At 45.3% G+C, this 27,981-nt stretch overlaps 1 protein-coding gene and 1 long non-coding RNA gene across 2 annotated transcripts; one reads left to right on the top strand and one right to left on the bottom strand.

The window, feature by feature from the left end:
- On the top strand, window positions 1–25,283 carry LOC103552689 (uncharacterized). The gene is made up of 3 exons (XR_545298.2): window positions 1–95; window positions 7,531–7,786; window positions 23,494–25,283. It is a non-coding gene; the product is annotated as an uncharacterized lncRNA (long non-coding RNA).
- On the bottom strand, window positions 25,139–27,904 carry NUDT16 (nudix hydrolase 16). Its single transcript, XM_008522845.2, has 3 exons — window positions 27,678–27,904; window positions 27,319–27,588; window positions 25,139–26,495 (listed from the first exon to the last, which is right to left on the bottom strand). Exons 1-3 carry the CDS (start codon window positions 27,813–27,815, stop codon window positions 26,307–26,309), a joined length of 597 nt encoding a protein of 198 aa, XP_008521067.1. The 5' UTR covers window positions 27,816–27,904; the 3' UTR covers window positions 25,139–26,306.
- Between the last annotated feature and the right edge of the window lie 77 nt (window positions 27,905–27,981).

Raw genomic sequence — 27,981 nt, 5'->3', positions numbered from 1 at the left:
GGAGAGCGCTGAGAACAATGGGCACTTGCAGATCAAGGCCTCCGCCAGAGGGACCCCAGCTTCCCCAGCCCGGCCCCTTGCTAGCACAAGACGAGGTGGGTGCAGTATTGCTGGAGCTTCCGGTTTTCTAAAAGATGCCAGAACTGTGGATTTGTGTGTGTGTGTGTGTGTAAGAGAACTCTCAATTTTTAAGTATCAGAACTAATTCAAAGTTTAAAAAAAATACTCTGTGAGGGAAAAAAGAAAAGAAAAATAAGATCTATAGGTCAAAACTGGCAGTAATTTTGGAACTTCTAGCCTAATGTGTTTAGACATTAACTCATTTAATTAATCTTGTGAAGCTGATCCTGTGAAGTTAAGCATGGTTGTTCCTACTCTGCTAACGAGAAAACCGAGGCTCAGAGAGCAGGGAACTTGCTCCAAATTAGTCCGAGATCTTGGGCCTGAGTTTCCGTACCTGTAAAATGAGGAAGGGGTGTTTTCTGAGCTCCCTGAGGCTGGGTGCAAAGGTCTGCAGAAATGAGAACGTGTGGTGGTTTTTTTTGTAGGAAAAGGATCCATAAGCTTCATCATATTCTCGAAGGGGTCCCTGACCCAAGCAGGGGGAGTACCAGCATCCCAGAGAGAATAGGAATGGGGAATTTATAGAAGAAGGTTGTCAAATGGCCAAGAAACACGAAAAGATGCACGACTTCTCTGTAGTCAGGGAAATGCAAGTGAAAGACAGGGGCTTTTCTCCGAGATTAAGCCTCGCCTGCCCAAGCGCTGGTGGCTGCTGCAGAGAAACGGCCAAGGGCTGAATCAGTAATGGCTCCTTTGGGCTCTCCCGCCTCTTACTTGGAAACTGGTCACTCTAGGGCTGATTCATGCCCCCAAGTGGCCCCCAAGTGCACGGTGGCTTCACAATTTCTTTGCGCCAACCTTCAAGGAACAATTATAAAGCTCAGTGTATCAGGATATTATTATTCAAGGCCAATTCTAGCTGTTTGAGAATATTTTTGTCATTTTGTTTTCTGAGGAAGATTAGCTCTGAGCTAACTGCTGCCAATCCCCCTCTTTTTGCTGAGGAAGCCTGGCCCTGAGCTAACATCCGTGCCCATCTTCCTCTACTTTATATGTGGGACACCTACCACAGCATGGTTTACCAAGCGGTGCCGCGTCCGCACCCGGGATCCGAACCGGCAAACCCCAGGCCATTGAAGCGGAACGTGCTCACTTAACCACTGCGCCACCAGGCCAGCCTCTTATTTTTGTCTTTTTAATCATTTTATAACATTCTATCTTCCTCTACCTCAAAAAAGATTTTTGGTAATAATCATGAAATGATACTAATGATAATAATGATCACAAAGAAAATGCAAACAGTAAATGCTGGAAAAATAATGATTGGTATTTCAAAATTATATGAATGCAATTTTTAAGAAAGGAGAAAAAAATTACCTACTCCATCTCAGTAATGAAGTAACATTATAGTTTTGTTTTTGAGCCTTCTGCAAATGTCAATAATTTGGTCAAAATTTGCGTATTCATGTTAAATAGACATCATAGCCAGCTCTGTCCATCTACCTTCACTTAAAGTTCATAGAAGACAGTTTTTATTCATTTTAATTTTGAAAACTTTCTTTCGCTCAAAGTAACAGACAAATCATTAGGAAAAGTCTTAACCATAAAGATATATTTGACATATTCATAAAAAAATCCCATTTTACAATAAAGTCCAGAAATTGCAACATTTTACACATTTGTTTCTTCAGGATTGAGCTCAGTGGTTTCAAATGTCTCTGCAGCTGAAACATTTCCAGTGAAATATTTTCACCAGATGATGATTTTCATCATCAATTTCTATTTTCTTCTTCTACCGAATTTAGAGAAAATGACTGGATAGTGAACACTGACATTATTTGATCCGTTGCTTTAGAAAGAGTGTCTAGTTCTTGGTGAAAATGATCATTTCAAAGATTGCCCTTTTGATTTCTTCTGGCAATATAAGACCAGCACCTTTTGTCATTTTTCCTGTCGTTCTTCAAAACTTGACTGTATTTTCTATGGGACTGTCTATTTCCTTACTTTTTTGTAGTTGTTGCATTGTTTGCAGCCTTCTCCACAATTTCTGTGCCACACCCTCCAAGAAACAATTTGAAAGCTTGGTGCTTTAGAATACATTATTCAGGGCTGATTCTCTTGGAAAGGATTTCTTTTTTCTTTTTTTGTCTCAAAAAAGAAAAATTGCATCCAGCTATCCTGGTTTATTTTGACTCTCCTGTGTAAGCACAGGAACGTATGGTACCACAGGGGCTGCAGACACAAGCTGCACCTGAAGTGAGCTAGAATGATTGAGAACCATTATAAATTATTTTTGAAATAAACATATGTGGTAGCTGGGTCTGTGTGCGTGGCCAATTGCATACTTTTGAAGTATAATTTGAAGCTTATACGTATTATTAAAATTCAACAATAACCACAGCAATAGATTAGAATTTAGGCCCACAAAAGATTTTTGAGGGGAGGAGTATGTTGTCACTAACATTGTTAGAATGGCCTATGTGTGGTGATATCAAGAAGCAAACTGAAGGGGCAGGCCCCATGGCCAAGTGGTTAAGTTCACGCTCTCTGCTTCGGAGGCCCAGGATTTCGCTGGTTCCAATCCTGGGCTCAGATATGGCACCACTCGTCAGGCCACACTGAGGTGCCGTCCCACATGCCACAACCAGAAGGACCCACAACTAAAAATACACAACTATGTACCAGGGGTCTTTGGGAGAAAAAGGCAAAATAAAATCTTAAAAAAAAAAAAAAGCAGCAGCAGCAAACTGACTTTTAGTCAGTTTTATTTATTTTTTTACATCCTGTACATACAGCGCAACCTTTTATTGCTTATACCTTGGGCAGCTGCTCTCACCATGCCATCCTTGGTACGCCACTGTAGAGAGATACTACGCTTCAACCATAATTCTGGAAAAATCCAGAAGTGTGATAGCATCTAATGCTAGCCAGAATTTGGGGTGTTTGGGGGTAAAGGGACACAGAAGGGGAAGGAGAAGTCAGGATGCATTGCTGGAGGAAATGGGGATCATTCTAGCCTTTGGGCAAGAATCTGGAAATAGCTTTGAAAATTAAACACAAATATATCTTTCAATCCAATAACCCTACTGTTAGGAATCCATTCTGTAGAAATCAAAGCCTAATTCATGAGAAGCTGTGGGCAGCAATGTTTTGGGGCATTGTTTAAGGTAGAAAAAAGTGGAAAGAGGCTGAATCCACATCAAAATTTCATCATATATCTGAACCATGGAATTCCACATGGCCACTAATAAGATCTATGTTGGTTGACTTAGAAAGATTCCCATGATGTTTTATTAAGTGAAAAAGCAAGAGGGCTAAAAGTGTTTACCAACAACGACAAGGCCCTCTACATGTGAATATGTGACTTAAGAGCTTAGAGAAAGGCATATAAGGATTGATACACACCTGACTTATCAGGGAGAAGAGAAGGGAGGGGTCAATGCAAGAAAAAAAATCAGCGGTAGATTAGAGAGAATAACAAAAGAGTCCCACAATAAAAACAGCATGCAAAATATCATTCCATTTACAACAAATTACATGTATTTGTTCATTGTCCCAGAGAACTATGAAAAAAGGCTACCAAACTGCTCAGCGCTGTCCACTGGAACTTTCTACAGTGATGGAAATGTTCTATATCTGTGCTGTCCAAGACAGTAGCCAGTAGACACATGTGGCTATTGAACACTTGAAATGTGGTCAGTGTGACTGAGAAACTAAATCTTTAGTTTTATTTAAGTTTAATTAAATTTAAATAGCCAGTACAGCTATAGACAATGGTTTTCTATGAGCAGTAGAGTTGCAGTTTATTTGTATTTTCTTTTTTCCACTCTTCTATAGTGTTTGAATGTTCTATGATGAATAGTTATTATATGATCAGTAAAACAATTGTGGAGAAGCAGTATGTGTACTGATGAAAAGCTCAAATTTAGATCCAGACAACCTGGCCTTCCTACTTCATTGCTAAAAATTTTGGACAAATTACATAAACCTCAAATTGCTTTCTTCATTGTGCCTCAGTTTCTTTACCAGTAAAATGGGCATGATCATAGTACCCATGTCATGGGTTTATTTGTGAGGATTAAGTGAATTTATCCATATAAAGTATTTAGAATAATTCCTAGCACATCATGTTTGATAAGTATCTGCAAATATAAATATTATTGGTTGTACTTGTCAAGGGTCTTAGTTGCAAGTAATAGAAGACTCTGGCTATGGAATTACTACATAGATACCGGTGGACTCACAAAAATGTTCAGAAGTCTGGAGGATCAGTTTCAAGGCCTAAAGGGCAGACCCCAGATGATTCCTCCCTACTGGTTCTGATGAAGAAGCCACTGAGGCCAAATATGTTGTTTGAGGGCAATTGCTTCCCTTCTGTTCCTGAGTGAAAGTCCTGCCTAAGTGTATCAGATTGGCAGGGGCTAGATCACATGTCTGGACCCTAGCTGCAAGGGAGTCTGGGAAAGCAAGACCTCCACATAGCACTTTAAGCTTCATTCAGGGAAGTGGCCATAAAATGGAGGGCTCCCCCAAATAAAAAGGATTTCATGTGCTGGGCAGTCAGAAACAAAGATTAAAAATATACAACAAATGCTGTTTAAATCTAGCAAGGCTGGGGATAGAGGGGGGAACAAATGCAAAATTTTCAAGTAGATCTGGATTCTGGACTCATTGGTTCAATGCAGCTTTGCAACTCTCAGAGGTAATTGTAACTCTCTGGACCCTGGTTTTCATATCTGTGAAATAAAAATGTTGAATCAGATGATATGTCTGGACATTGGCAGCTGTAAAATGCCTCATTCTCTGATAATCTCTGTGCCTGACATGACTTGAAAACAAAAGACATCAAGAAGATCCTGCAATTATGCTGAAAAAATTATTTTGTCTGAAGTTGTCTCAGAAGTCATTTTTAGAAGTAGGCAGGGTATACATTTTATAGGAATTTTTATTCCTGTCTTTAACTTCCCAAAGCTGCACTGTTGGTGACTGGAGGAATTGAGAGGAGAGCCTAGTCTCTAGGCCTCAAAGCTGGTCCTCTCGTGCTCTCTGAAGTGGACCAGGCAGTCTGTAAAAGGGAGAGAAAGAGGTGCCATGAGGCGAGAAAGGGGACAGAAAAGGGCAGACTGCTTCTGGTAATGACATTTGGAACTCACTGGCTGTTTCCGTTTTAGCCACACTCAGAGGTAAGGGGAGAAGAGCCCCTGCTGTCTCTCCCATTTCCCCCATGAAAGCTGCTACACTCTTTCAGGCTTTCCTTCTGAATTACGATCACATAGTTTTAGGATTTTTCCTATTTCTTCTGAAAGTTTTCCTTTGAATATACAGTGTGTATGCACACGTCTATTTAAATTTTGCTGAAATCGCAAGTGTGATTCCATAACATCTCCATTTCTTTTTCTGTAGGGGATGTCTCTCTTATTTTATAAGCCTAAGCCAGGGCTTCCCAAAGGTTTTCACATTACGGCACTCATAACAATGATATTTGTACAGTGGACAAGGTTACTTCAGATCCTGAGGTGACTGTGTGGGGGACTCCAGTTGTCAGCTACCCCAGTCTTGGCCCAGCCACCCTGTGGACCCAGGGCATCAACAAGGCTGCTACTTGTACCCCATTTATGGCTCACCAGTGTGTGAAGCACTCCTCAAGAAGCTCTGGCCTAAGCCAGTGGGCAAATTGGGTTTGATATACCAAAGCACTCTCCACTCACAATCTTCCAGGAATGGATCTGTTGAAGCATGGAATGGGTCAGAAAGGGTGGATATCAGGAGAGGGAACAGACAGTCGACTAGCCTGGTGTCATCAAGAGAAGAATGGTTAAACAAACGGTGGCATATTCATACAGTAGAATTTACTTATTAATAAAAAGGAAAGAATACTGATTCCACACAACCATGTGACTGAATGTCAAAAACATGCTAAGCGAAAGCCAGACACAAAAGAGGACAAACTGTATTATTCCATTTATATGAAGTTGTAGAATATTCAGAACTAACCTATGGCGGTAGGGTGGGTGGTGGGAGTGGGGATTGGCTGGAAGGTGCATGAGGGAACTTTCTGGGGTGATGTTAATGTTCTTTATCTTGACAGAGGTTTGGGTTACACAAGTTTATGCCTTTGCCACTTAAGATTAGTGCATTTCACAATACATAAGCTTTATCTTAAAAAAAAAACCATAAACAGGGGGCTGGCCCTGTGGCTGAGTGGTTAAGCTGGTGTGCTCTGTTTCGGCGGCCTAGGGTTTTGCTGGTTCAGATCCTGGGCTTGGACATGGCCTGGCTCATCAGGCCACGCTGAGGTGGCGTCCCACATGCCACAACTAGAAGGACCCACAACTAAAATATACAACTATGTACTTTGGGGATTTGGGGACAAAAAAAAAATCCATTAACAAATGTTGAAGCTCTGGCTAATACTAGCCATGCTAAAATGTTCAGGGGTGGAGTATACTGGTAGCTGCAACGTACTTTGAATTACATCAAAAAACTATGATGGAGTGATAGGTGGACAAAGGAATAGATAGATGAATAAAAACGTGACAGAGCAAGCGAAGTAAATGTTAATGTTAGAGTCTAGGTGGTGGGCATATAGTGTTCCCTGTACAATTCTTTCAACTTTTCTGTATTTTTAAAAATTTTTATAATAGAATGTTAGAGAAAACATCAATGAAACATTACTAATGTGGGCAATTGATAAAAATTATTTGCTGTATTCAGGGTATGGATGCTTTTGAGCATTTATAGATGCTAAAGAATTCTAGAGCAGGAAAGAACCTCAGAGATGTATTCCAATGGTTTCATTTAATGAATGAGGAAACTGAGGCCCAGAGAGGAAGCAACTTGCCCTTGGTCACACAGCTAGTTGGTAGCAGGCCAGGCTTAGCGCTACCAGGCCAAGAACCTTCTAGGTTCTATCATTGACGAAATGCCTCAAACTGAAGCATTGCCATCAAATGCATTTTAGAATCTTAGAGTTTTATTTCTATCTAATAATATATTTCTACAAATGATTATCTTTGGTATCTACCCAAGCAATTAGTTCAAATACTATTTTTTAAAGTTTGTAGACACTGGGAGTAAAAAAAGAATGAAATGGTACTTTATTGTAAGCGGCTTAATTAAAGTCTTTAGCTACTTATCTATTTATGGCTTTATTCTAAAGTGTCTCCGCAAAGTCCAACTGCTCTGGCAGAGCACAGAGAAATACAATTATTAATGACTATGATCATAAGCACTTCGCAAAGCAATGAGTACTTAGACCTTTGCCAGGGCTTCCTAGAAGCCAAAGTTTCACGTCAACATTCCTCAAAGACAGGCAACTTTAGAGTAAAATATTCAGATGAATTATCAAGAGCTATTATTAAATGCTTTTCAGAGTTTCTGAGTCATTACCTAAGAGAAGATTTAACTTAGGTTTAATTTGAGGAGAAAATAGAGGCTGAAATTTAATATTGTTGTTCTCCCTTAAAGAGCAGCCGTCCTTGACCACGTTTCCTTGTACTGCCCTGCCATCGCTCCTGTTCAGAGAGAAGTGGTCTTCAGCGGCGCACTGGTTCTGCTGTCAAACGAGAAGCGTGTCTACAAGGAATGTGTCCGGCCTCTTCCTATTTCTCTCAAGGTGCTGTATGAACATGGGTTGCTGGCTCCCTCCACCATCTGCCCCAGAAAAGCTATAGAAGCAGATGCAAGCACTCATCTGAGAGGATTATCAGCAAGCCTGCAAACTGTGAGAACCCCCTGGGGAGATGGGAGGCTGCTAGAGCAGGGACGTGGGAGGTGGGTGGCTGCAGCCTGGGGCAGAGAGCTGCCGGCAGAGCAGACAGAGAGGACGGGCTGAGGAAGCACGCAGTTCTACGCTGACCTCTCCGCTCCTGGCCTTGAATGGCTAGAGCCTCTTTGGCCACAGAACCTGCAGCATGCACGGGTTGCCGTGTTGTCAGGGTCTATAAAACGACTGCAAAAGACCCGCTGGGTGAGGAGCTGATGAAAACAGGGCTGACCAGCTGATACTTGGCATTCACTCATTCACCTCCTTGTCCTCACACTCCCTGGGATGGTAGATTTTAATCTAGGAGACTATTGTTCACAGGAGTCGCCTGGTAGAGTGCACCAGAGGCAATGGTCTGCGGAATTCTGTGGTGTCTGGAGCGATCTGCCCTGGGGCCTCGACTTTCCCTTCTCCTTATCCCTTCCCCTCACCTGGATGGATTCAGCTCTTCCTCACAACGCATCACCATGGGGCCAGCCCCGTGGCCCAGTGGTTAAGTTCGCGAGCGCGCTGCTTCCGCAGCCAAGGGTTTCGCTGGTTCCAATCCTGGGCGGGGACATGGCAGGGCTCATCAGGCCACGCTGAGGTGGCATCCCCCATGCCACAAGTAGAAGGACCCACAACTAAAAATACACAACTGTGTACCAGGGGGCTTTGGGAGAAAAAGGAAAAAAAAAATCTTAAAAAAAAAAAACATTAAAGCAAGGTAGCTTAAAAGAGGTAGCTTAAAACGGGAAAATGAGTTCCAAGGCAAAATAACTGTCCACCTAAAGACGACAAATGGAACAATAAACATTGATTGGAACTTATGAAGCAAGAGCTTAAAATAAGCATAATAAATATACTCTAAGGAGGCTGGGGGGCGGGGAAATGGGGAGATGTTGTCAAAGGGCACAAACTTCCAGCCATAAGACAAGTCCCGGGGATCTAATGCACAGCGTGGTGACTGTAGTTAACGACACCATATTGTATACTTGAAAGTTGCTATAAGAGTAGAACTTAAATGTTCCTCACCGTAACAACAACAGAACATGGTAATTACGTGACTTGAAGGAGAACAGAGCTGAGAGATCAAGAAAAATCAAGTCCTAATCAGGTACTTTGAGCATCAATGCCTAAAGCCAGCTACTCCTGAGCTTTTCAGGTGCATGAGCCAATAAAATTTTGAGTGTGTGTGTGCACATGCATGCATGCTCAAAACCGCTCAGGTTGGGTTTCCGTCTCTTGCAAACAAAGGACCTGACTAATGGAGGGTGGGGTCGGGGTATGATCACATATCACTTAGCTGGCTTTAAGCTCTGCCATTTGGTGATGCTCTGAACAGAGCATGCTCAAAGCACTGCCCCTTTCCGAAGGAGTTAATTACTTTAGCTAACAATTCACTAACGGGCCTCCAGTCTTTCCCTCCTCTTTCCCATTCTTTACTTGGCATTCTCCATGATCTTTCTAATGTAATACATACATGTGTACTCTTTAGAATATGTATAAATTATGATTCTATTTATATTAAGCTCTAGAAAATAAAAACTCATCTCTACTGACAGAAAGCAGATCAGTGGTTGCCTGGGGATAGGAGTGGAGCAGAGAGGGAGGATTAAAAAAGAGGCAGGAGAAAACTTTCACAGGTGCTGTATATGTTCACTCTCTTGTAGTGTTTATGGTCTCAGCAGTGTATACATAGGTGGAAACTTATAAACTATGTGCAGTTTATTGTGTGTCAGTTATATTTCAACAAAGCTGTTAAAAAGAATATGAAATAAAACTTATTGACAAAATAAAAAGCAAATCTGATAATGTCATCCTATTTAATATCCTTCAGTGATACGTTTACCGAACATTTGCTTTTCCAACTCCATGTGAATTGCCTTCCTCCCCTCTGAAGTCCCAAACCACTACCCCCACCATCCTCCTTTGTCTTTAGCTGAAGATGGTATTTAAGGTAGTGACCTCGGTCATTTTGGTGAGTTGCTCAGTTTTCCTGGGTTTCTCCCACGTATACGTGCTGTTAAATTTGTTTGATTTTCTCCTGTTATTCTGCCTCATGTCGATTTAATTCTTAGACCAGTGAGAAGAACCTAGAGTGTAGAGGAACACTTTTCTTCCCCTACACTGACAACACATCTAGAAGCTGGGGAATGAGTGCTTCAGGCCTGGAACTGTGCGTCTGGGAAGCACACCACAGCCTCCACTACAAGGGGCTTACTCACACGTAAGCTGAGACTGATGTCGCCTTCCTGATGGAACATTCCTATGGACTCCTCACCTCTGGGTATTACTTCAGCAGGGTTTGCAGAAACTCAAAAGGCCCTAAAGCATGAAGCTCAAACCTAAATGCCCTTAGACTCACCAAAGAAACACTGCAGGAAAACGAGACAGAAAGCCTGAAGGGCAGAGCTGTACGTTTGAGCCATCACTGACTAAGTAAGCTACTTAACCCTAACCTGGCTTCCCCATTTTGGTAACATCAGAAACATTTATATGACTGGCTTCTATTATTATTTTGTTCCTTTTGTTCTTAATGATTATAATGTTATTTTGTTTAGTTGTAGTCAACATTTATTTGGCCAAAGTAAGCACTGGACCTCAAGTTACACAGATTATCTCATTTAATCCTCAAAACAACCCAGTGAGATAAATATCATTATCTCCATTGAACAGAGAGGTGAAATGAGGCACAGCGAGGTTAGGGACCTTCCACGTGGTTATACCGCTAAGCGACAGAGCTGATGCCTGAACCCAAGTCTACCTGATGCTGGAGGCTGAGCCCTTGTCCTACTCTGCTGCCTCTCCCCCTTTTACAGGGTTGGTCGAGGTCTCCCTTAAGTTTAGTGGTTAAGATATACTGTTGGATTGACAAATAAAAATGGCAAGTAATAGCATATATTGGAGAATATGAGGAAGCCATTTGGTGTAAACCTAATTCGGCCTGACCTTGTCTTTCCAAAAAGGCCTGACCGTGGCCGTCCGAGCATGCATTGTATATCTGCTTTAGACATTCCCTACGGCAAGAACAAAGGCCCTTGAGATAAAGGTGCAACTTCCCTCCCCCTCCCAACGTTGGCATTTCTTTAAGGATTAAGCATCTTTCCTTAGGCTAGGAACTGATGGCTGCGCTCACCTGTGACCACCCAGCTCAAGACAATAGACTTGCCTCCTGCTATGCCCTCTGAGATAGCAGACCCACTACCTGCTGTGTCCATCAAGTGCTGTGCCGACAGGGCAATCTTGTGACTGTTGTGGGAGGGACATTTCAATCATATGTAAAGCATCCTCTTTGGGGGTATATAACCACTCTGTGTACCTCACTTCTTTGGTGCCCTTTCTTCCTTCGGGAAGAAAGGCCCCGGGCCATGGTCCTCAGATTTTAGCTCAGAATAAACTCACCCAAATTTTCATTTATAGATTGGTTATGGATTATTTTCATCGACAGGATCATCTATGTCCCAGTGATTTATTTATTAAATCATTCAACAAACACACCATATTCTGGACAATGTTCAAGGTAGTGGAGCTATGATATATAAGATAGACACATTTATTGTCCTCATGATTTCTCATAGGATGTGAGGGGCTTCAGAGAAGTAAATGGGCACTTATGAGACAGAGTAATAAGTTCTAAGATATAGAAAGCCCTGTGCACTAGAGGTGCACACAGGAGGGCTCCTAACCTGGTCATGGAGGTGGGGGGAGACAGTCAGTGAAAGCATCTAAGCAGAAGCCTGAAGCAATTATCCAGGGAAATGTGTGTGTGTCTGAGTGGGTGTGTGTGTGTGTGTAGGAGTGGAGCATGGGAGAATGTTCCAGGAAGCAAAAGGATGCAAATGCTTGGAGAGGACTCAAGAATTGGAAGAAATTCAGGATGTCTGGGGCCCGTATTTGGGAGGTTGGACATGGTGAGGGTTGCATTGAGACTGAGTATGGCCAGATGATGCAAACCTTCCAAGCCACATTATAGACACTGGATTTTACCCTCTAAGAATTGGAAAACCCCACTGAAATGTGCTAAATAGGGTGACATTATCAGATTTGTTTCTTATTTTGTCAATGTTTCATTTTGTTTTCTTTTTAACAGTTTTATTGAGATATAACTGATGTACAACAAACTGCACGTATTTAAAGTACATATTTTGATATGTTTCCATGCCTTGCAAAGACAAGAAGATATGGGGAGGACTTTGATCAAACGGGCCTTGCTAAGTTCCTCCCTGTCTACCACACCTAGTCCTTATTATACATAGTTATCCACACTGATAAGCCTTCCTGGAACGGGCCTTCTGTCTTAAGTTCTTTTCGGCAGAGGGGGAAGGTCAGAGCTTCTTCCTGAGTCTTTTGTTCTTAAAAATAATCAAGCCAAAGAGACATACTTTGGGACGGAAAATTCTGATCCCCTACAGCAGCCAACATTCAGCTGAGATGCCATCTGGGAATTACCATGGCTGGAGAAAGCCACCTCACCAATAGTCACACTCTCTTCCCAGGAGCAGCTGTATCTAATAACTGGGTGACGTTGGGGTACAAAGGCCTGGCCCGCTCACCCCAATCAGAGATGACTCTGAAGGTCATTCTGGCTCCAGAACTCATGTGGGATTGGCCGCTGTTGTGGCTGCATAGTAGTTCAGCTTTTTCTTCTGCCCACTTTGTGCCTCAGAGCACTTCTCAACAAATGTCTTGCCTGCAAATCTCTGGCTCAGAACCTGCCCCTCCCAGAAACTGGACCTGTGACGCCATTTGAGTCCAAACAGCCATTTCTTGACTCACTGGACACCCCAATGCCCATATACCCACATGCCACTGGGCAAGCAGCCAATTCAGGACCCCGATGTCTTCTCTGAAGCTAAAACAAGGGGGCAGCAAAAAGTGTCTTGGAGTAGAAGACTAAAGGCACATTCCCACTGCCCTTAGGAATTTGAGATGTTGAGTTATATCTCAGGGCAAGTAGCATTTGGGAAAAAGGCCCTGAGTTTACTGAGTGTCTGAAAGGAACAGGCTATTTAGGGTGGAAATGTGGGAGCTCAGGACACAGATGACTGGACTATTCTCACGAAAATGTAAGTTCCTGAGGTTAGGGATCTGTGTCTCTTTTGTTCACAACTGTGTCTCTAGCACCTCAAACAGTGTTTGCCGTATACGAGGTGCTCAAGAAATACTTATCGAGTCGATGAATATAGAGTTCAGCGGGGGAGGGGTGGACAGGGAAGGAGGCAAAGCTAAAAGAAAAACGGAAAATGTAACAATTCAAGTCCTGAAGAGGAAATGAGGCAGTGAAGTTTGGGTGGTCAGACCATGAGCTGTGACTACAGGCAGATCTGAGTTCAATTCAGGCTTTGCTACTTATAGCTCTATGACTGCTGGAAAATCATCTAACCTCTCCAAGCCTCAGTGTCCTTATCTGTACAATGGGACTCATATTGAATAATGGGACTCTGTAGGTTACATAAAATGATTTAGATTTAAGTACCTGATACATAGTAGACACTCAATTCTTTGCTCATAAGTGAGCACATATGGTACATATGTACACACACACACACACACACACACACACAATCTCAAGGGAATCTAGGGTGATAGCGTTTAGAATGCACCTCCAGATCCTCAGGAGGAAGCAGTGTGGTGCTTTGTAAGTTGTAAAAGCTCTGATAACATATTGGCTTGAGCGATGACAAGAATCAATGGAAAATGTTCTGGCCAAGCAAAGCCTATGAAATAAACTCGCAAGGCTACACCAGCCCATTAATTTGAGTCCTAACCATATTACTAATTTTATAGCTCACTTAAGCAAATAAATGTTTTGAAACACCCTTTGGAGAACAGCCTAATTTGTAAGGGTGTTTTTTTTTTTTTTTTAATTGGCCGTTTGAGATGTTGCTGCTGAGGCTTGAGTATTCAGCTTTGACTCCAAGGAGAACAGTTGAGCCAGAGAAACGAGAGGCCGTCTGACTCTTTCTCTCCGTCCAAGCATCCTGAACAACGAAAGCTACGGACACAAGATTGGCTGTGGCACCTAGTGACCGCGGTATATAAGCTACGAAATCCATTTCAAACTTCAAGCTCTCATTGCATATGGGGTAGAAGTGGGAAAGCTGCCCAGGAGAAACAATGGTTTCACATAAATCCTGCAATTACAGGGAAGTGTTTGAAATCAGGCAGAACAATATAATTTTCGTTTGTGTCCCCTTTACACTTTGATTGACAAAAATAATTATGTACTTAATTCAGAGGCAATGGTCTGCCTTCCAGGTCACCATTACTGTCGGTTTGGACATTGTGGTTTTCTTCCCTCCCTCATTGAATAGCAGCCATGAAATCCAAATAGAATTGACCCTCACTTGGTCCAATTCCCCTTGGCACAGTGACTGACTTAGGTCTCCAAGGCCTAATCTATGAGCTAGCTCATGGCCTTCCTCTGACCACAGGGATTGGTCTGGGATGGCCTAATCATGGCAAAGCTAAACACTCTTTCTTGGATACAAATAAGGGGAATCAGCCTTGAGATAGAGCCCTCACTATACCGCAGTGGAGTGTAGTGAGAGAATAAAACTAAGTCACTGAGACTTTGATCAAATATTCCTGAAATCCACATACTTCTCAGGTTTCCAGGTATATGAGCTAAAAAGGTTTAAATTGCCTCTTCTGCTACTTACAACAAAAACTTCATAAATAATACAATGTTCATCAGCAAATGGAAATGTATTTACATTCCCAAAATTGTATTTGCCTTTCTGCATTTCATGACAGAGCGCTCAGCCCACAATGTCCTGTAGTGGCATGCATAATCAAGGTAGATGATCTTACTTAAGCAAAATGATTTTCCTTCACATCTGAAGTAGAATCCGAATCCTGAATTTGCAGCTCGTACATGAGCAGTGCACAGCCTCTGTGAATGGTGAATAAGCAGTAAAAGCTTGGAAAGTCACGCAGAACCAGAATTAGATCTGGCACCCGCCTGGTTGGTCCAACATCAATGAGGCAATCGGACACGCAAAGCACCTTACCATCCATTAGTCAATGAAGGGGTCCGCAGAAGCTTGGGGTGTGCCAACAGCCTCTATACGGCCATCCTCAAAAGGCTTCTCTTTCTTGATTGTCATCAAGAAAAAGTAGATGGGCTTGTTTTAGGATGTTTGACATGAAGTTTATCAGCGAATTTACCTACCCTTTTCTACCTGTCCGTCTTGATGATCTCACATAATTAGTAAGCAGCATTTACTTACAAATGTCTCTGAAATAAAACTATGATGTAGTTTCCCACTCCTAGTAAGAAATTCAATCAGAACCACCCAGGTGCTCAAATCTCAGTTAAAATAAATATGAAGGCACGGACAGTTGGATAATTCTAGGAGCTTTCAAAGGTCTGTTCTTAGAAAGCCCAGAATGATGAGTTCTGGAGATGAATGATAGAATTTCAGTTATCAGCCAACAGGTGGAAGAGGATCTGAGACGTCTCTCCAGGGACCACTAAAACATTATCACATAATAGTCAGTAAGGCTGGTCTTGAGTTCCAAACCTCAATATGTATATTAGGTAGGCTCCTCTCTACTGTACCCATCATTTGATGACTAGAAAGTGTGTTGCCATGGTAATAAGTTGCTAGGATACCTCCAAGCAGCTTTGTAAGCTTACTTTGTTCAACTCTGTCATATGGATTAGGAATCAATACATGTTTTGATTGGATGGAGGGAGGGGAAGTGTTTCTTTGCATTATTAGGAAGCCAAAGAGGGAGCTTTGAGATAATTTATTTAATCCTTTCATTCATTTTACAGATTAATTTATTTAAACAAACATTTATTAACACACACTATGTACCAGGCACTGTGCTAACTAATGCAAGATACAGGGCATCCTTGAGATGTTCACAGGCGACAGGGAGACCAAGGCCCAGTGAAGTTAGGGATCCTGCCCAAAGTCACATGACCATGACACTTGTAAAACAGACTTGAATGCCAGTCCAGTACTATTTTGCCACAATGTGAAAAAACTCTTTGGAAAAGAATTAATATGTATTAATATTCAAAATGAGCTTCTACAGGCTTAACTTTGATAAGGGAAAAGACTTTTCAAGAAGCATGCATTTAATAAGCATTTTGCTGAGTATTTAACTGAGTCTACTTTATGACCAACAAGCCAGACGCTGGAGATATAAAGTCGTGCTCTATTAGGGCCAAAAACAATTTAAAGGAAGAATCCTGGCCAGTGGGATGCTGCTGTTGTGAAGGCATGCTCAGGTTGCCATAGCAGCCCAGAGGAGGCAGGGGCTGAAAGAGCCCTGAAGGAGTGATGAGCTTTGAAGGACAAGGAAGCATGAGAGTGGCCCGGGCAAGTGGGCCTTTCCGGGAATGGACAGCATTTCATGTAACGAATATGGTACTAAAAAGAGGATCGGTGTTTCCCCTGCAGTGCCTGAGAGCTGGTGCCTGATACCTGTGGAGACCGTGTGTCCAGTTTCAAACATTCAGCTCCTTTGTCCCCAAAAGTTGGAGCTGCCTCAAAGATCACAGATTTTAGTTTGGGAAATGGGGTAAAGAAGCCAATATTTGAACAGATGTTAAAGTACAAGGAGCTAGAGTCCCCATGTGTGGTTCAAGTGGCTGAGTTATTCCACCCGAAACATTTGTCCCAATCACAAACCCAAATGCAGTTTTAACTTCTTCCACAAGCAACAGATCCATGAAGGTTCTGCTTATGCCTGTGCCCCTCTCAGCCAGGCAGCTCATCCCACACTGCCAGCCTGTCGTCTCTTGGGACAGTTCCATGTCCACCTGTGAACTCCTCCCCCACGTGGCTGGGCCCTTCTAGGCCCTTTCGTAGGAGACTTGAGGCTGGTCTGGTCATCAGTGGCATGAACAGGCAGAAGGCCCTCACTCTGCAAGCCTTGCACCTCAGAACCTCCTTCCTGGTCCACGCTGGGGAGGCCTCCGCCCAGCATCACGCCCCCACCAGCCCGAATAACGCCTCGAGCCGCAGCATTGCTTGTTCCCCACGACCTCACCTCTTCGTTTCCATGCTCAGCGCGGCCCTGTCCTGCTCTCTGCCTGGTGCTCAGGCAGCGGATGAGCCAGTGCAGCTCCATCACTGGCATTTCTGACTACTCAGCTCTCAGACCTTGCTACATCCCAAGGGGTATTTCTTAGAAGTCACTTATGACTCCAGATGCCTCCCAGGTGAAAAATGAGGCTTCTCCTCTTCAGTATTTCACACACTCCAAGACATCATTGACTGCAGCATGCATTATTATCTTACGTACCTCTAAGAAAGAAAAATGCTGCCATTAAGCCATACACAATGCTGGCTTATCACTTAGTAGTTTTTAAAAAATTTTCTATATATTAAAAAGGTTTTTTGACTTATTTAGACACAGGTTTTTATTATAGATCATTCTCGTGCATACACAGAAAGGAAATATAATAAATTGATTGATATTCCTAAAACTTCTGTACGGTGTCCAGCTCTTTTGAATAATTTTTCAACTTGGGGTCACAGGTGTCTGTATTTTTCTTCAAAACACTGACTTCTGTGTCATCAAAGAGACATGGTATTGCATCATTTCTTGAGTTATTCACATTCGTCTCTGGGATTTCTTCCCAAGCTGCTGACGTTTATTCCAAAAGTTTTCAGGCCGTGTGCAGTATGCTGCAATCCTCACGCTGGAGCCACCGTGTAAGCAGTCTGATGGCCCTAAGGCAGCCACGCTGTGCAGAAGCCCAAACTAGTCCACACGGAGCAGCCCTGAGACCATGTGAAGGGAGAGAGAGATGCCTGGCCTGCCCCTAGCTGCTCAAGCACCAGCCTGTATCTGATTCCAACCGCGGAAGATAAAATAATTGTTGTTATTCTAAGCCATTAAATTTTAGGATGATTTGTTACATGGCAGTAGTAACTAGAACCCACCCTTTGGGGATACGGTGCCACTCCCATGGGGGACAACTGGCCTAGGGTCATCAAATCCTCCACACACCCATCTAGAACACCAGCACCAGGGAAAGGCTTGGAGCTCAGAGACCACTGTTTCACAGACACTTGATGCTCAGAGAGATTCAATGCCTCTCCCTTCCCTATCCTATTCTTCATCATCCCTAAGTTCTAGAATAGAAAAGTTTGATAATTTACCATCTATTGCATAAATAAGGAATAATTTGAGTTAACTCTAGAAGTTGAAAAAAGGTCAAAGAGATGACAGTTAATTTCCTGTGTAGTTACACCCCAGCCTTCTCTTTGGGTCTCGGCCCTGGGATCAGGGGCTTCCCAGAGCGTGAGATGGCTGAAAGCTGCTTCCTGCCCCACTTCACTCCATCCTGATGGCAAGGGCTGTCAGGCCTCAACACACGGGCAGGACAGCTTTTGTGGGACCGGAATCTTATATAATTTGGGGAATGCTCTTTAAGAAAAAAAATCAGAAAAAAGAAACCAAAGGGAATGTTGATTATGTAAAATCACAACAAATTACAACTTTAAAAAACTGAAAAATACCGCAAACATGACAAAACCCATAAAATTACAATTAATTAGTTACTGGCATGCCTTTATAATATTCTTTCATACTTTTTGGGGGTTGCATACTCATCTATCCAATTTTATACTATCATTTTCTATATAGTATGAGGGAAATTAGTCTGCAAGATCAAGGCCAGGGGATGCTTCCCTTAGGAAGTAACATTAAAAATAAGACAGAACTAGTAAGGCAAGGGCGAAAAGGGTAAAGGGGGACATTTATAGGGTGACAGATGGAAACTAGACTTTTAGGGGTGAACACGTTGTAGTCTATACAGAAATCAAAATAAAATGATGCACACCTGAAATACATATAATATTCCTGGCACAGGTCCCATACCTACTCCTGAATCCTTTTCTTGTTTCTTTAGAGTCTTTTTTGGTCTGGGTTTCCATAAACTTACTGGAGAGGACTTACTGGGTTTTCTAAGGCCCAATATGTGACTAATTTGATAAATGTTCCCTGGGTCTTTAAAGGTGTATCCTCAACTTCAAGTTACGGAGTTCAAAATTGATCTTTTAGGCAGAAGTTTATTATTTTCTTGGCCTTTGTGCGTAAGCGTTTTTATCTGGAGTATGGAAACAATAGTGCCCCTACCTCATGTGGTCGTTTTAAGGACTAAATATGTTAATATCTGAGAAAAGCTTAGAGTAGTGCCTGCCACACAGTAAGCACCGCCAAAATGTTTAATTGCTGTCATCCTCTTTATATCCTAGAATCCGTAGTTGTATATGACACTTTATCTGCCAAGGACCGAGGGAGTGTATGTTAGTCTCCCAGTACTATTCTGTCAATTTCTCCTTGCATCACCAGTAGATTTTGCTGTATGTAATGTGAAATACACGTGACCATTGTGAATAATCTCTTGATGAATTAAACAATTCTTAGTTCCACAAAATGCTTCTGACAGTGAATTTTGATATTAATATTACGGCAACTCTTTACTTTTTTTTTTTCCTGCTTTTTTCTCCCCATGTCCCCCTAGCACATAGTTGTATATTTTAGTTGTGGGTCCTTCTAGTTGTGGAGTTCTTTACTTTTTGACTGTAATTGCCTGGCATTCTTTGCGCATCCTTTCATATTCAAACCGAATCAAATTGCTCTGGCATGTCCCTTGAAATAGTAAAATTTCATGTTTTTATCCAATCTGAGATCCTTATCAACTTCAGAAACCAAATAGTACTGATTCCTTTCCCCAGTAAAATTAGTACATTTTCATGTTTCCTCCTCCCCCATCCTATCTAACTTTTACTTGAATGATCTAGGAGCTAGCATATTAACCAAATTATTATTTCATTTTTACCTTATGGATATTTCCTCAGTTGGTAGCATTTGTATCATTCTACAGCCATCATTCACACAATTACTGAGCAGTAAATTTGTAACTAACCGCAGTTAATAACCACCTCACAGGTTTCTTACGCAATTTTCCTGCTGATCAGTTGTTTATTTCAATTCATCTTTAGATTGCTAAGAAACACCTTTGTTATTTTCAGATGGAGTACGTGGATAATAGCCATGCTTTTGCCCTTGAATGTCTATTTCGATAGAAAGGAAGTTTTTGCTATTGTAAGTGAACTAATCCTCCTACCTTACAAACGTCCTTGGAAAGAAAAACATCCCAGTGTTGTTTTTCAGTTTTCATCTTTTTTTTTCCCGTGAACATAGTGAGTCCTGCCAACCTGCAGGTTTGTCTCTTTCCATTTAGAATTTTCTTCTTGTTTCCTAAAAGACTGTTCATTTTACATGAGTCCTGTCTGTTAATATCTAAGACTTTGTTTTTCAGAGCAGTTTTAGGTTTATAGCAAAATTAAGAGGAAGGTACAGAGACCCCTCACATACCCCTGCTCTGCCCATGCACAGTCTCCCCCATATCAATATCCTGCACTAGAGGGGTGCGCTTGCTACAGCTGATGAACCCACTTGACTCATCATGATCACGCAAAGGCAGGTTTACCTTAGCGTTCACTCTTGGTATGGAACGTTCTAGGGGCTGCCTGTTAACATTTTTACTTCTATCAAGTAACAGTACTCTGGGTTTCCAGCATCTGATTGCTCTGTCTACCATCGTCTCTCTGGTCACTTTCCTTGTTTTGTACATTTTGCATTCTAGGTATTTTCTTAAGCTTGCTCTCCCTAACAGTGGCAGTTTTTCCCACGTTGATGATGCTCTTTGCTGTTCTAGTGTGATTTAAATTCTCTAATAGAGAGATCTAGTTCGTTAAATTCTGTTCTGGTGCTGCGGCTGATTCGGTGTCTTCGCTTATCTTTCATCTCATTCCCAAGTCCACGTTCCCCTCAAATTCCCTGAGCAAACACTGCTTCTGTTCGGTGGAATAAATCTTCCAGAGCATGTGCCTTATCATTTACATCCAGTGTTCATGTCCTTTTTTTGAACAGACCCCACATTGTCATTTCCTGTTTACTTAATTGGAAGCAATTCTTCCACTCTTTTGCCCTCAAACAAGCACAGGCTCACTCACCTGCTCGCCCCTCCCTGCTTCCTGGCCTTTGCCGGAATCCCCACCCTGGAATAAGTCCTGCACAATAAGAAGTTGTGGATTTATCAGTCTGCCCTTCAGCGGCCTTAAGAGAGTGGGGCACTGGGCCTGTGGGAAATAGCCGTCCTCACTGGGGTTTCTCCCAAGCCTCCTTGTAATTCTTGAAGACTCGGCCCAGGGCTGGTCTCCCTGAGTGGAAGGAGGGGGGAGGCAGGGGTATCTGCCACATCAGCTGGGAATGCCTGAGGAGCGGAACAGAACCCATGGGGGCAGGAGGGAGATTGAGTTCACACCTCTGCACCAGGGTGAGCTGGCACTTTGGGGAAAAGCCTAGACAGACTCCTTCCAGTCTGTTCCGTGAGGAGCTTCCTTTTGCGAGTCCTATGCCCCTCACTAGTGTTGCTTTGCAAGTGTGAGAGATGCCTGCAAGGTGCTTTCATCTCTCTGCCCTTCTGGCCTCTGCCAGGCTGCCTCTCCCACTGGGGGGACATGAAGGTCACATTCCAGATGAATCAGATAGGAAGTGGGGGAGCAGGGGCAAGGCCACATGGTTTCACTTTCAGGGAGTTTTCTGTGGCCTGAAGTCCGTGGTGGGTGTTTCTCCTTTTCCTCTGCCCTGCCCATGCCCCTGGTCCCTGTTCCTCAGAAGTGACTGTGTTTCAACACAATCCCCCACCTCCTGCTCTTCTGCCCCCTCTGAGGTGGGCAAGGCCCAGCATCTGTTAGTTTGCCTCAAATTCTGACGCCATTCACCAATTTCAAAGATAAGATGTTTTTTCCTCTATTTTTTTTTCCTGTTCATTTGTCTGTTTGGCGTTGAAGGTTTCAAAAAAATCTGTTTTCTGTGCAATAAACTGAAACTGACAGAAAACAACCCTTCCCCTTCACCATTGCCCGGGTCGGTTACACTGAGCAGTCTCTGAAAGCCCAGGTAAGTGGGGAAGGAGGGAGCCACTCGTTCTTCAGATGTCTCTGCCTAAAAGCAAGAGCTTTGCCAGAAACTTGATAAGAAAGGAAGACTCTGGCTCAGGACAGCGTGGGGCCCAAAAGCGTTAACTCAGCACCAGCAGTGGCGTCCTCAAGGAAACAGCACAGAACTGAGAAGCCTGAGCATCCTGCTGACTATGCTAACAAAGGCAGAAACAAAGGAGCCTGGGCCACTCACCTTCCAGGAAACGAAACGTGCTGACAAGCAGCAAGTGAGATGTGGACGGACGGCCTCAAGTACCGAGACGGTGCTGGACAGCGCCGGATCCCAAGCGCCCACTCATCTAACCCTCACCACAGGGGCCACAACCCAGGATTTCAGATAAGACGGTCAAGTGCTCGGTGAAGGTCTCCATGGCAGACAGTGGGGGGGTGAGGGTTGCTCCCAAGCCTCCATCCTCTCTTCCCCCATAATTGCTTTTGACAAGGCCAAGGAAATCTACCATGGGCAGCACGCCCCGTTTCCCGATCCTGCAGCAGGACGTAAAGGGCGAGGGGGAAAAACCAGAGGCTGAGCTCGTATTGCCTGTGCCTGCCTGCCTGCTGGGAAGGAGGAGGCGAGTGACATGGACTCAAGCCACAGGACGTGAACACTTTCAGACGGCTCACCGAGAGGGGGCCTACTGACTGGGAGGGTATGTTTGTGGGATGATACAGGGAAGTCGTGGACTGTCCCCCTCAACAGTCACCAGAGACATAAAAAATTAAGATTTGCATAAATGAAAAAGTAAGCTGACGACAGAAGTGCCATGAGGCAAGAAGAGACTTGTTGCTGGAACGCCCGGGCAGCATATGATGAAACACTGTGAAGGTGCTGTTCAGATGTGTGCCAGGCTGGACCAGAGTCCACCTGAGAGTGAGCCTGGTGCAGATCCGCCTAGACTGGCTCCGGAGGGAAGGGATCTGTTAGCGGGGCAATCATGGCGAGGTACTTGGATCTCTCTTGGCGGCAGGGTCCTCGCCTCCCTTGCAGAGATGAGCAGCAGGCTATGTGATATGAAGCACAGAGGAAGGTGGTACAGGCCATGCCCTGGGAGGCCCTCAAGCGTCCATCCCCTCCAGCCTGCCCTCCCTGAGTTTAGTCTAGATAGAGTTTACAAAAGGATCGGGGCGAGGTTAGGAGAAAAAAAGACAGAATCACTCACCTTTCTGGGGATCTACCTGATCTCCGCAGCTGCTCACCCGCCCCACCCCCTTCAAAGGCCAAGAACTGACACCAGGGCCCACGCTGCTCTCTGTTGCCATGCAGACTGCTACTCTCCCCTCCCGCCTTCAGAAGCCCCTCTCCCCAGAGACCCCTGCTGTTCTGTCACGTCCACCTTCCTCTCCTGACAGCTGTCACTGGCCTTTGGTCACTCCTCTTGCTCACGGAGGATGGTGGCTCCTAGCTCGCACTACCTTGTCCATCTATCACTTTCTGCTTCATCACCCACGTGCACCTTGACTTTACCTGTGACTGCTCCACCTCTCAGTTTCAAAAACACCCTTTTCTGGCCCAAATGCACCTCCCAACCCCACACCATGTTGGAGTTCTACCTCATCGAGACTTCCAATTTGTTGACCCTCTGAAGTCATCTCCTGTCTTCATTTCCCATCTTATTCAGATTAAACCTAATACCCCGCTGTCCATCATTATAATTTCTCCTGTAATCTTAACTGCCTTGCCTCTCTCTCCCTTCCTTGTAGTCCTCTGGCAAAACCCCAACTCTGCATCAAGTGTCTTCATCCTAGCTGAACACCAACGAGGGGGGAAAAACATGTATGCGTGTGTGTGTGCACACTCCCCCGACACAGGTGAGTGCCTAGATTCCTACTCTAAACTGACGGTCTCATAGCTCCACCCTGCCCTGCCATTCTGCTGTTTCTTTAAACGCCAAGATGAATGACTACTTCATACCTTCTGAGAACATCCTCCACCCACATCCAGCTGATGGTCTCACTTCCTTTCACCAAGAAGAGATTCAAACTCCATCATCCCACCATTCATTTAGCCCTCCTCATCCTCTACACTTTTCCCATCCTCTCCTTGAGCCCACTATGCTGCAGGGCTGTCCCTCCTCCCATCCGAGGGCCCATCCCTTCTCTTCTGTGGACTGTGCCCTTCAGTAACCCCGCTCCCCCCTGCCCACACCGCCTCTCTCCACACTCCACCTCGACTGTTCCCATCAATACACACATGCTCTATCTGCCCCCAGAAACACGCCCCATGACCCCACAGCCCTCTCCAGTTACCACGTCATCTCTTCACATCCCTTTAGGACCAACTTCTCACACTGCCCACCCGTAACTTCCCATTCACTCAGTCTACCCCAGTCTGCCTTCCACTCCCATCCTTTGCTTAAACTGCTCCCATCAAGGTCAAAGAAAACCTCACGCTACCAAATCCAATGGACACTTAGGCCCTCATTTTACCGAAACTCTCATAAGCACTTGGGATAGTCCGCTTCCTTAAAGCAGCTTCCTCTCCACTCCTGGTCCTCTGTAACATGTCCTGCCCCTTCCCCAAACTCTTAGGGCTGGGCTTCCTCAGGGCCCCGTCCAAGTCCTCTTCTCTCTTCTCTCTCCCTGGATGACCTCATCCAGCCTCATAAATTACTACACCATCTTTATCTCAAATTTGTCTCAGCAAGCCCAAAATGACCTTGATTCTGTCCCCTGCAAAAGTTTGTCCCCCACAACCCAGGCTTTTCCTTCATCTACAACTTGAATAACTCAACACATAAACCAAAAGTCATCCCTGAATCCTCTTTTCCCTCTCCCTACGCTCTAACCAGTCCATCAGAGGTCCTGTCAACAACACCACCACCATCTCTCTCAACCGCATCCATTTCTCTCCACCTCCGCGGCCACCCTGGCCCAGATCGCCACACCTCCCACGTGCACTACTGTGGCAGCTTCCCGTCTCCCACTTCCTCTCCTCTCCCTTCCAGTCCGCACTCCACACACCACCAGCCCCTCACCATGGTCTATAATGCTCTGTACCATCTAGCTCCTGCCTGCCTCTCCAGCTTCACCTCCCCTTGCTTCCTGTAGTCTAATTATGCTGGCCTTTTTCCATTTCTAGACCATACTCTGGTAAACTAAAGATGACTGCAAATTCTTTGTTTACTCCCCTGCCCACCTCCCCCAACTGAGAAAAGGAATCCAATTCCCATAGCTTTGTTTTGGGATAATTTGTCAAGATTCTTCCTCAGGGCCTTAACACATGCTACTTCCTAGAACACTCTTCCCACACACCTACCTGGCTACATCCTTCTCATCCTTGACTTTAAATGCTCTTTAGAGGGCCCTTCCAGACCACCTTAACTAAAAGCAAAAATGTCATGGCAGGACCTGTACCAATCCTTTATTTGCTTCTTAACACAGACATAAATAAAGTACATAAGTAGACATCATCATTAAAATTATCACTTATCTTCTTCTCTAGAGCAGGAGTTGGCAAACTATGGCCCACAGGCTGGCTAGCTCCTTTATTAGATAGAGTTTTATTGGAACACAGCCACACCCATTTATTTACGTATTGTCGCTTGCTCCTTCTGACATGGCAGAGTTAAGCAGTTGCTACAAGGACTATGTGGCCCACAAAGCCTAAAATATTTACTATTTGCCTTTTAAGAACAAGTTTCCTGACCCATGGAGAGCAAGGCCAATGGCTCTGTCATCTTTAGACTTCCAGTACCTCATACGGATTACTTGTGGAGAGAAGTGAAGGGCCTGGAGGCCCAGCATAAGCCTTTCTTTACTAGGAGGCTCTTTTTGTCAGGGCAGGGCTGAGTCAGTTTCCTGATGTCCCCAGAGTCTAAGGGGTCCCAAAGATGAAAGCCCTGGAGGAGATGCACAGGACTTAGAAGTCTCAAGTTCAAGGTCAGTCCAAGGAGACCAAGCCATTTCCTCACTCCTATTCACTTTCAGGAGAAGAGGGCAGGGGGCTGGTTAGGACCCTCTGCCACCTTTCAAGGGTATACTGAAACCCCCAGGCAAGGATGCAATCACCTTCGGGGGGAAAAAGGGTCCTCTGCTTCTCTGTCTCAACAAGCATGGGTGGGCTAGACCCTGGAGAACAGCCATGCAGGAGTGTGGGAAGAGACCTTTCCCTGGTCCAGACACTCCTCCCTAGCAAGGAGATGGGTATAGTGACATGCCACTTCCTGATTAAACTGGGGAGGGTGGGGCGGGGAGTGGGGGTGGGGAGGTGTCAGCTTGTGTGAGGGCACAGGCTGTCACATGTGTGGGGGCTGCCAGGTTGTGTGTGTGCAATTGTACAGGGAGGAGGCAGGCTCTGAGAATTTGCCAGGGCCCCTGGGATGAGCTGCAGATTTTTGCCCCTGACGCCGTGAGTTGCTGGGGGAGCCCTCTGCTCAGAACATACTGTACATACATCTTTTTAATCTGTTATCATCTATCAGGCCCAGGCCCAGAAGGGAAAACATTCCCTTTTTCCTCCCCCCTCTCCCCAATACCAGTGTCCTGAGCTCAGCATGGGTCCATGAGGGCTGCCTCTAGGGAGGGGCTGAGATCCTACGGCCTGCAGCCTTCGAGAGAGAACCAGACTCTACCAGTCTCAAGTCCTTGAGGGCTTCCAGCAGCTGCTCCCGTGCAGTTCCAATAAAGGAATTCTCCAAGAAGGCGGGCAGGCCTCCCACACCATCCCGCAGGGTATACAGGGGAACCCGCACCAGGCCCAGCACCTGTGAAAGGAAGGAGACAGGAGACACTGGAAATCCCGGTAGCTCATCCCAGCCAGAACTTTCCAGATCAGAGGCCTCACTCCTAATTACAACAGAACTAGGCCCAGGGACTCATACCTTAACATAGCCTAGTGGGCCCAGCTCTCTGCAGATGAATGAGCCAAGCCATGCTACCCTGCTCCACAAATGCGACCCCCAAGCCATGCTACCCTGCTCCATAAATGCGACCCCTTCCCACATCACTAAACCTGTAGTGGCTCCTGCCTCCAGCATGCATGCTTGGCCCTAGACCAGGAGTTCTTAAAATATGGTACCCAGATCAGCCATATCAGCACCATTTAGGAACTTTTGAAAAATGCAAATTCTCAGGTCCTTACTTCCCTCCCGCACTGAACCAGCATTTCTGGGAGCGGGGCCAGCAATCCTGTTTAATAAGCCTACCAGACGATTCTGACACCTGCCAAAGTCTGAGGACCACCTCCATACACAATCTGTCCCCCTACTGCCCTAGCCTAAGTGCCAAGGTTTCCCCACAAGGTATCAGGCCGAATCTCCTACCCAAGAAAAATGGCCAGGCTAGGGTCAAGGCCTGGCCATTATCAATGGGGAGCGGAAGGGAGACTTGGATGGGTGTGTTCTAAAAAGACAGCTGCAGAGGCCAGTAAAGGGGTGAGAGGGGAGAGACCTTCGCCGGCAGAGCAGGTTGGCTGTGGTCAGTTACCCAGATGAAAGAAGACCAAGACCCCAGCTGCACTGGGAAATTGGGGGAGAGGCTGTTGGGGGCAGGGAGGACATGGGGGTGGGGTTCCCGGGCTAACCCCACCTCCAGCCCGTGGTCCTTGGCGCGCGGTGCGCCAATCTCCACTGCAGTCAGCTGTTCCAGGGTCAGGAGCTTGGCATAGAAGTGGGCCACGACGTGCGGCCCGGACCCGACGTGCGAGCTGCGGTAGTCGGTGCGCTCCACCCGGAAGGCGGCCGCAGCCTCGCCCAGCTCCTCGCTCAGCTCGCGGTTCAGCCCATCCTCCAGGCTGCCGTCCTGCCTGTTCACCAAGCCGCCGGGGAAGCCCAGGCGCCCATCAAAGCGCATCTGCATCTGCGGGAGAGGGGAGCACGGATTGCCGGGGGCGCCCGGGGGAGGTGGCAGGGAGGGGCCGGGGAGTGGCCGGGCGCGCCCCTCCTCACCAGTACGGCATAACGCAGCGGGATGCGGCCGAAGAGCAGCCCTGGGTCCGGCGCGTAGAGCAGCGCGTGGCACGCGTGCCGCCACTCAGACCCCAGTGCCAGGGCCTCCTCCAGCTGGAGCCTGCGCACACCGGCCATGGCCCGAGGCGCTCCCCACTGGGGTCCCGACGACCCACGTCGTCTCGTGGGCGGGGCCGCCAGGACCAATCCCTGCAGGGCCCAGGGGCGGAACCGAGGTGCGTGAGGGCGGGGCGGGGCGCGGCAACTGGCGGGCAGCAGCCAATCAGGGCGGGGCTTGCAGCCC

Source organism: Equus przewalskii, chromosome 15 (assembly GCF_037783145.1).
Source record: "Equus przewalskii isolate Varuska chromosome 15, EquPr2, whole genome shotgun sequence".
In the NCBI taxonomy this organism is placed as follows: domain Eukaryota; kingdom Metazoa; phylum Chordata; class Mammalia; order Perissodactyla; family Equidae; genus Equus; species Equus przewalskii.
This window is presented reverse-complemented; position numbering and strand designations above follow the sequence as displayed.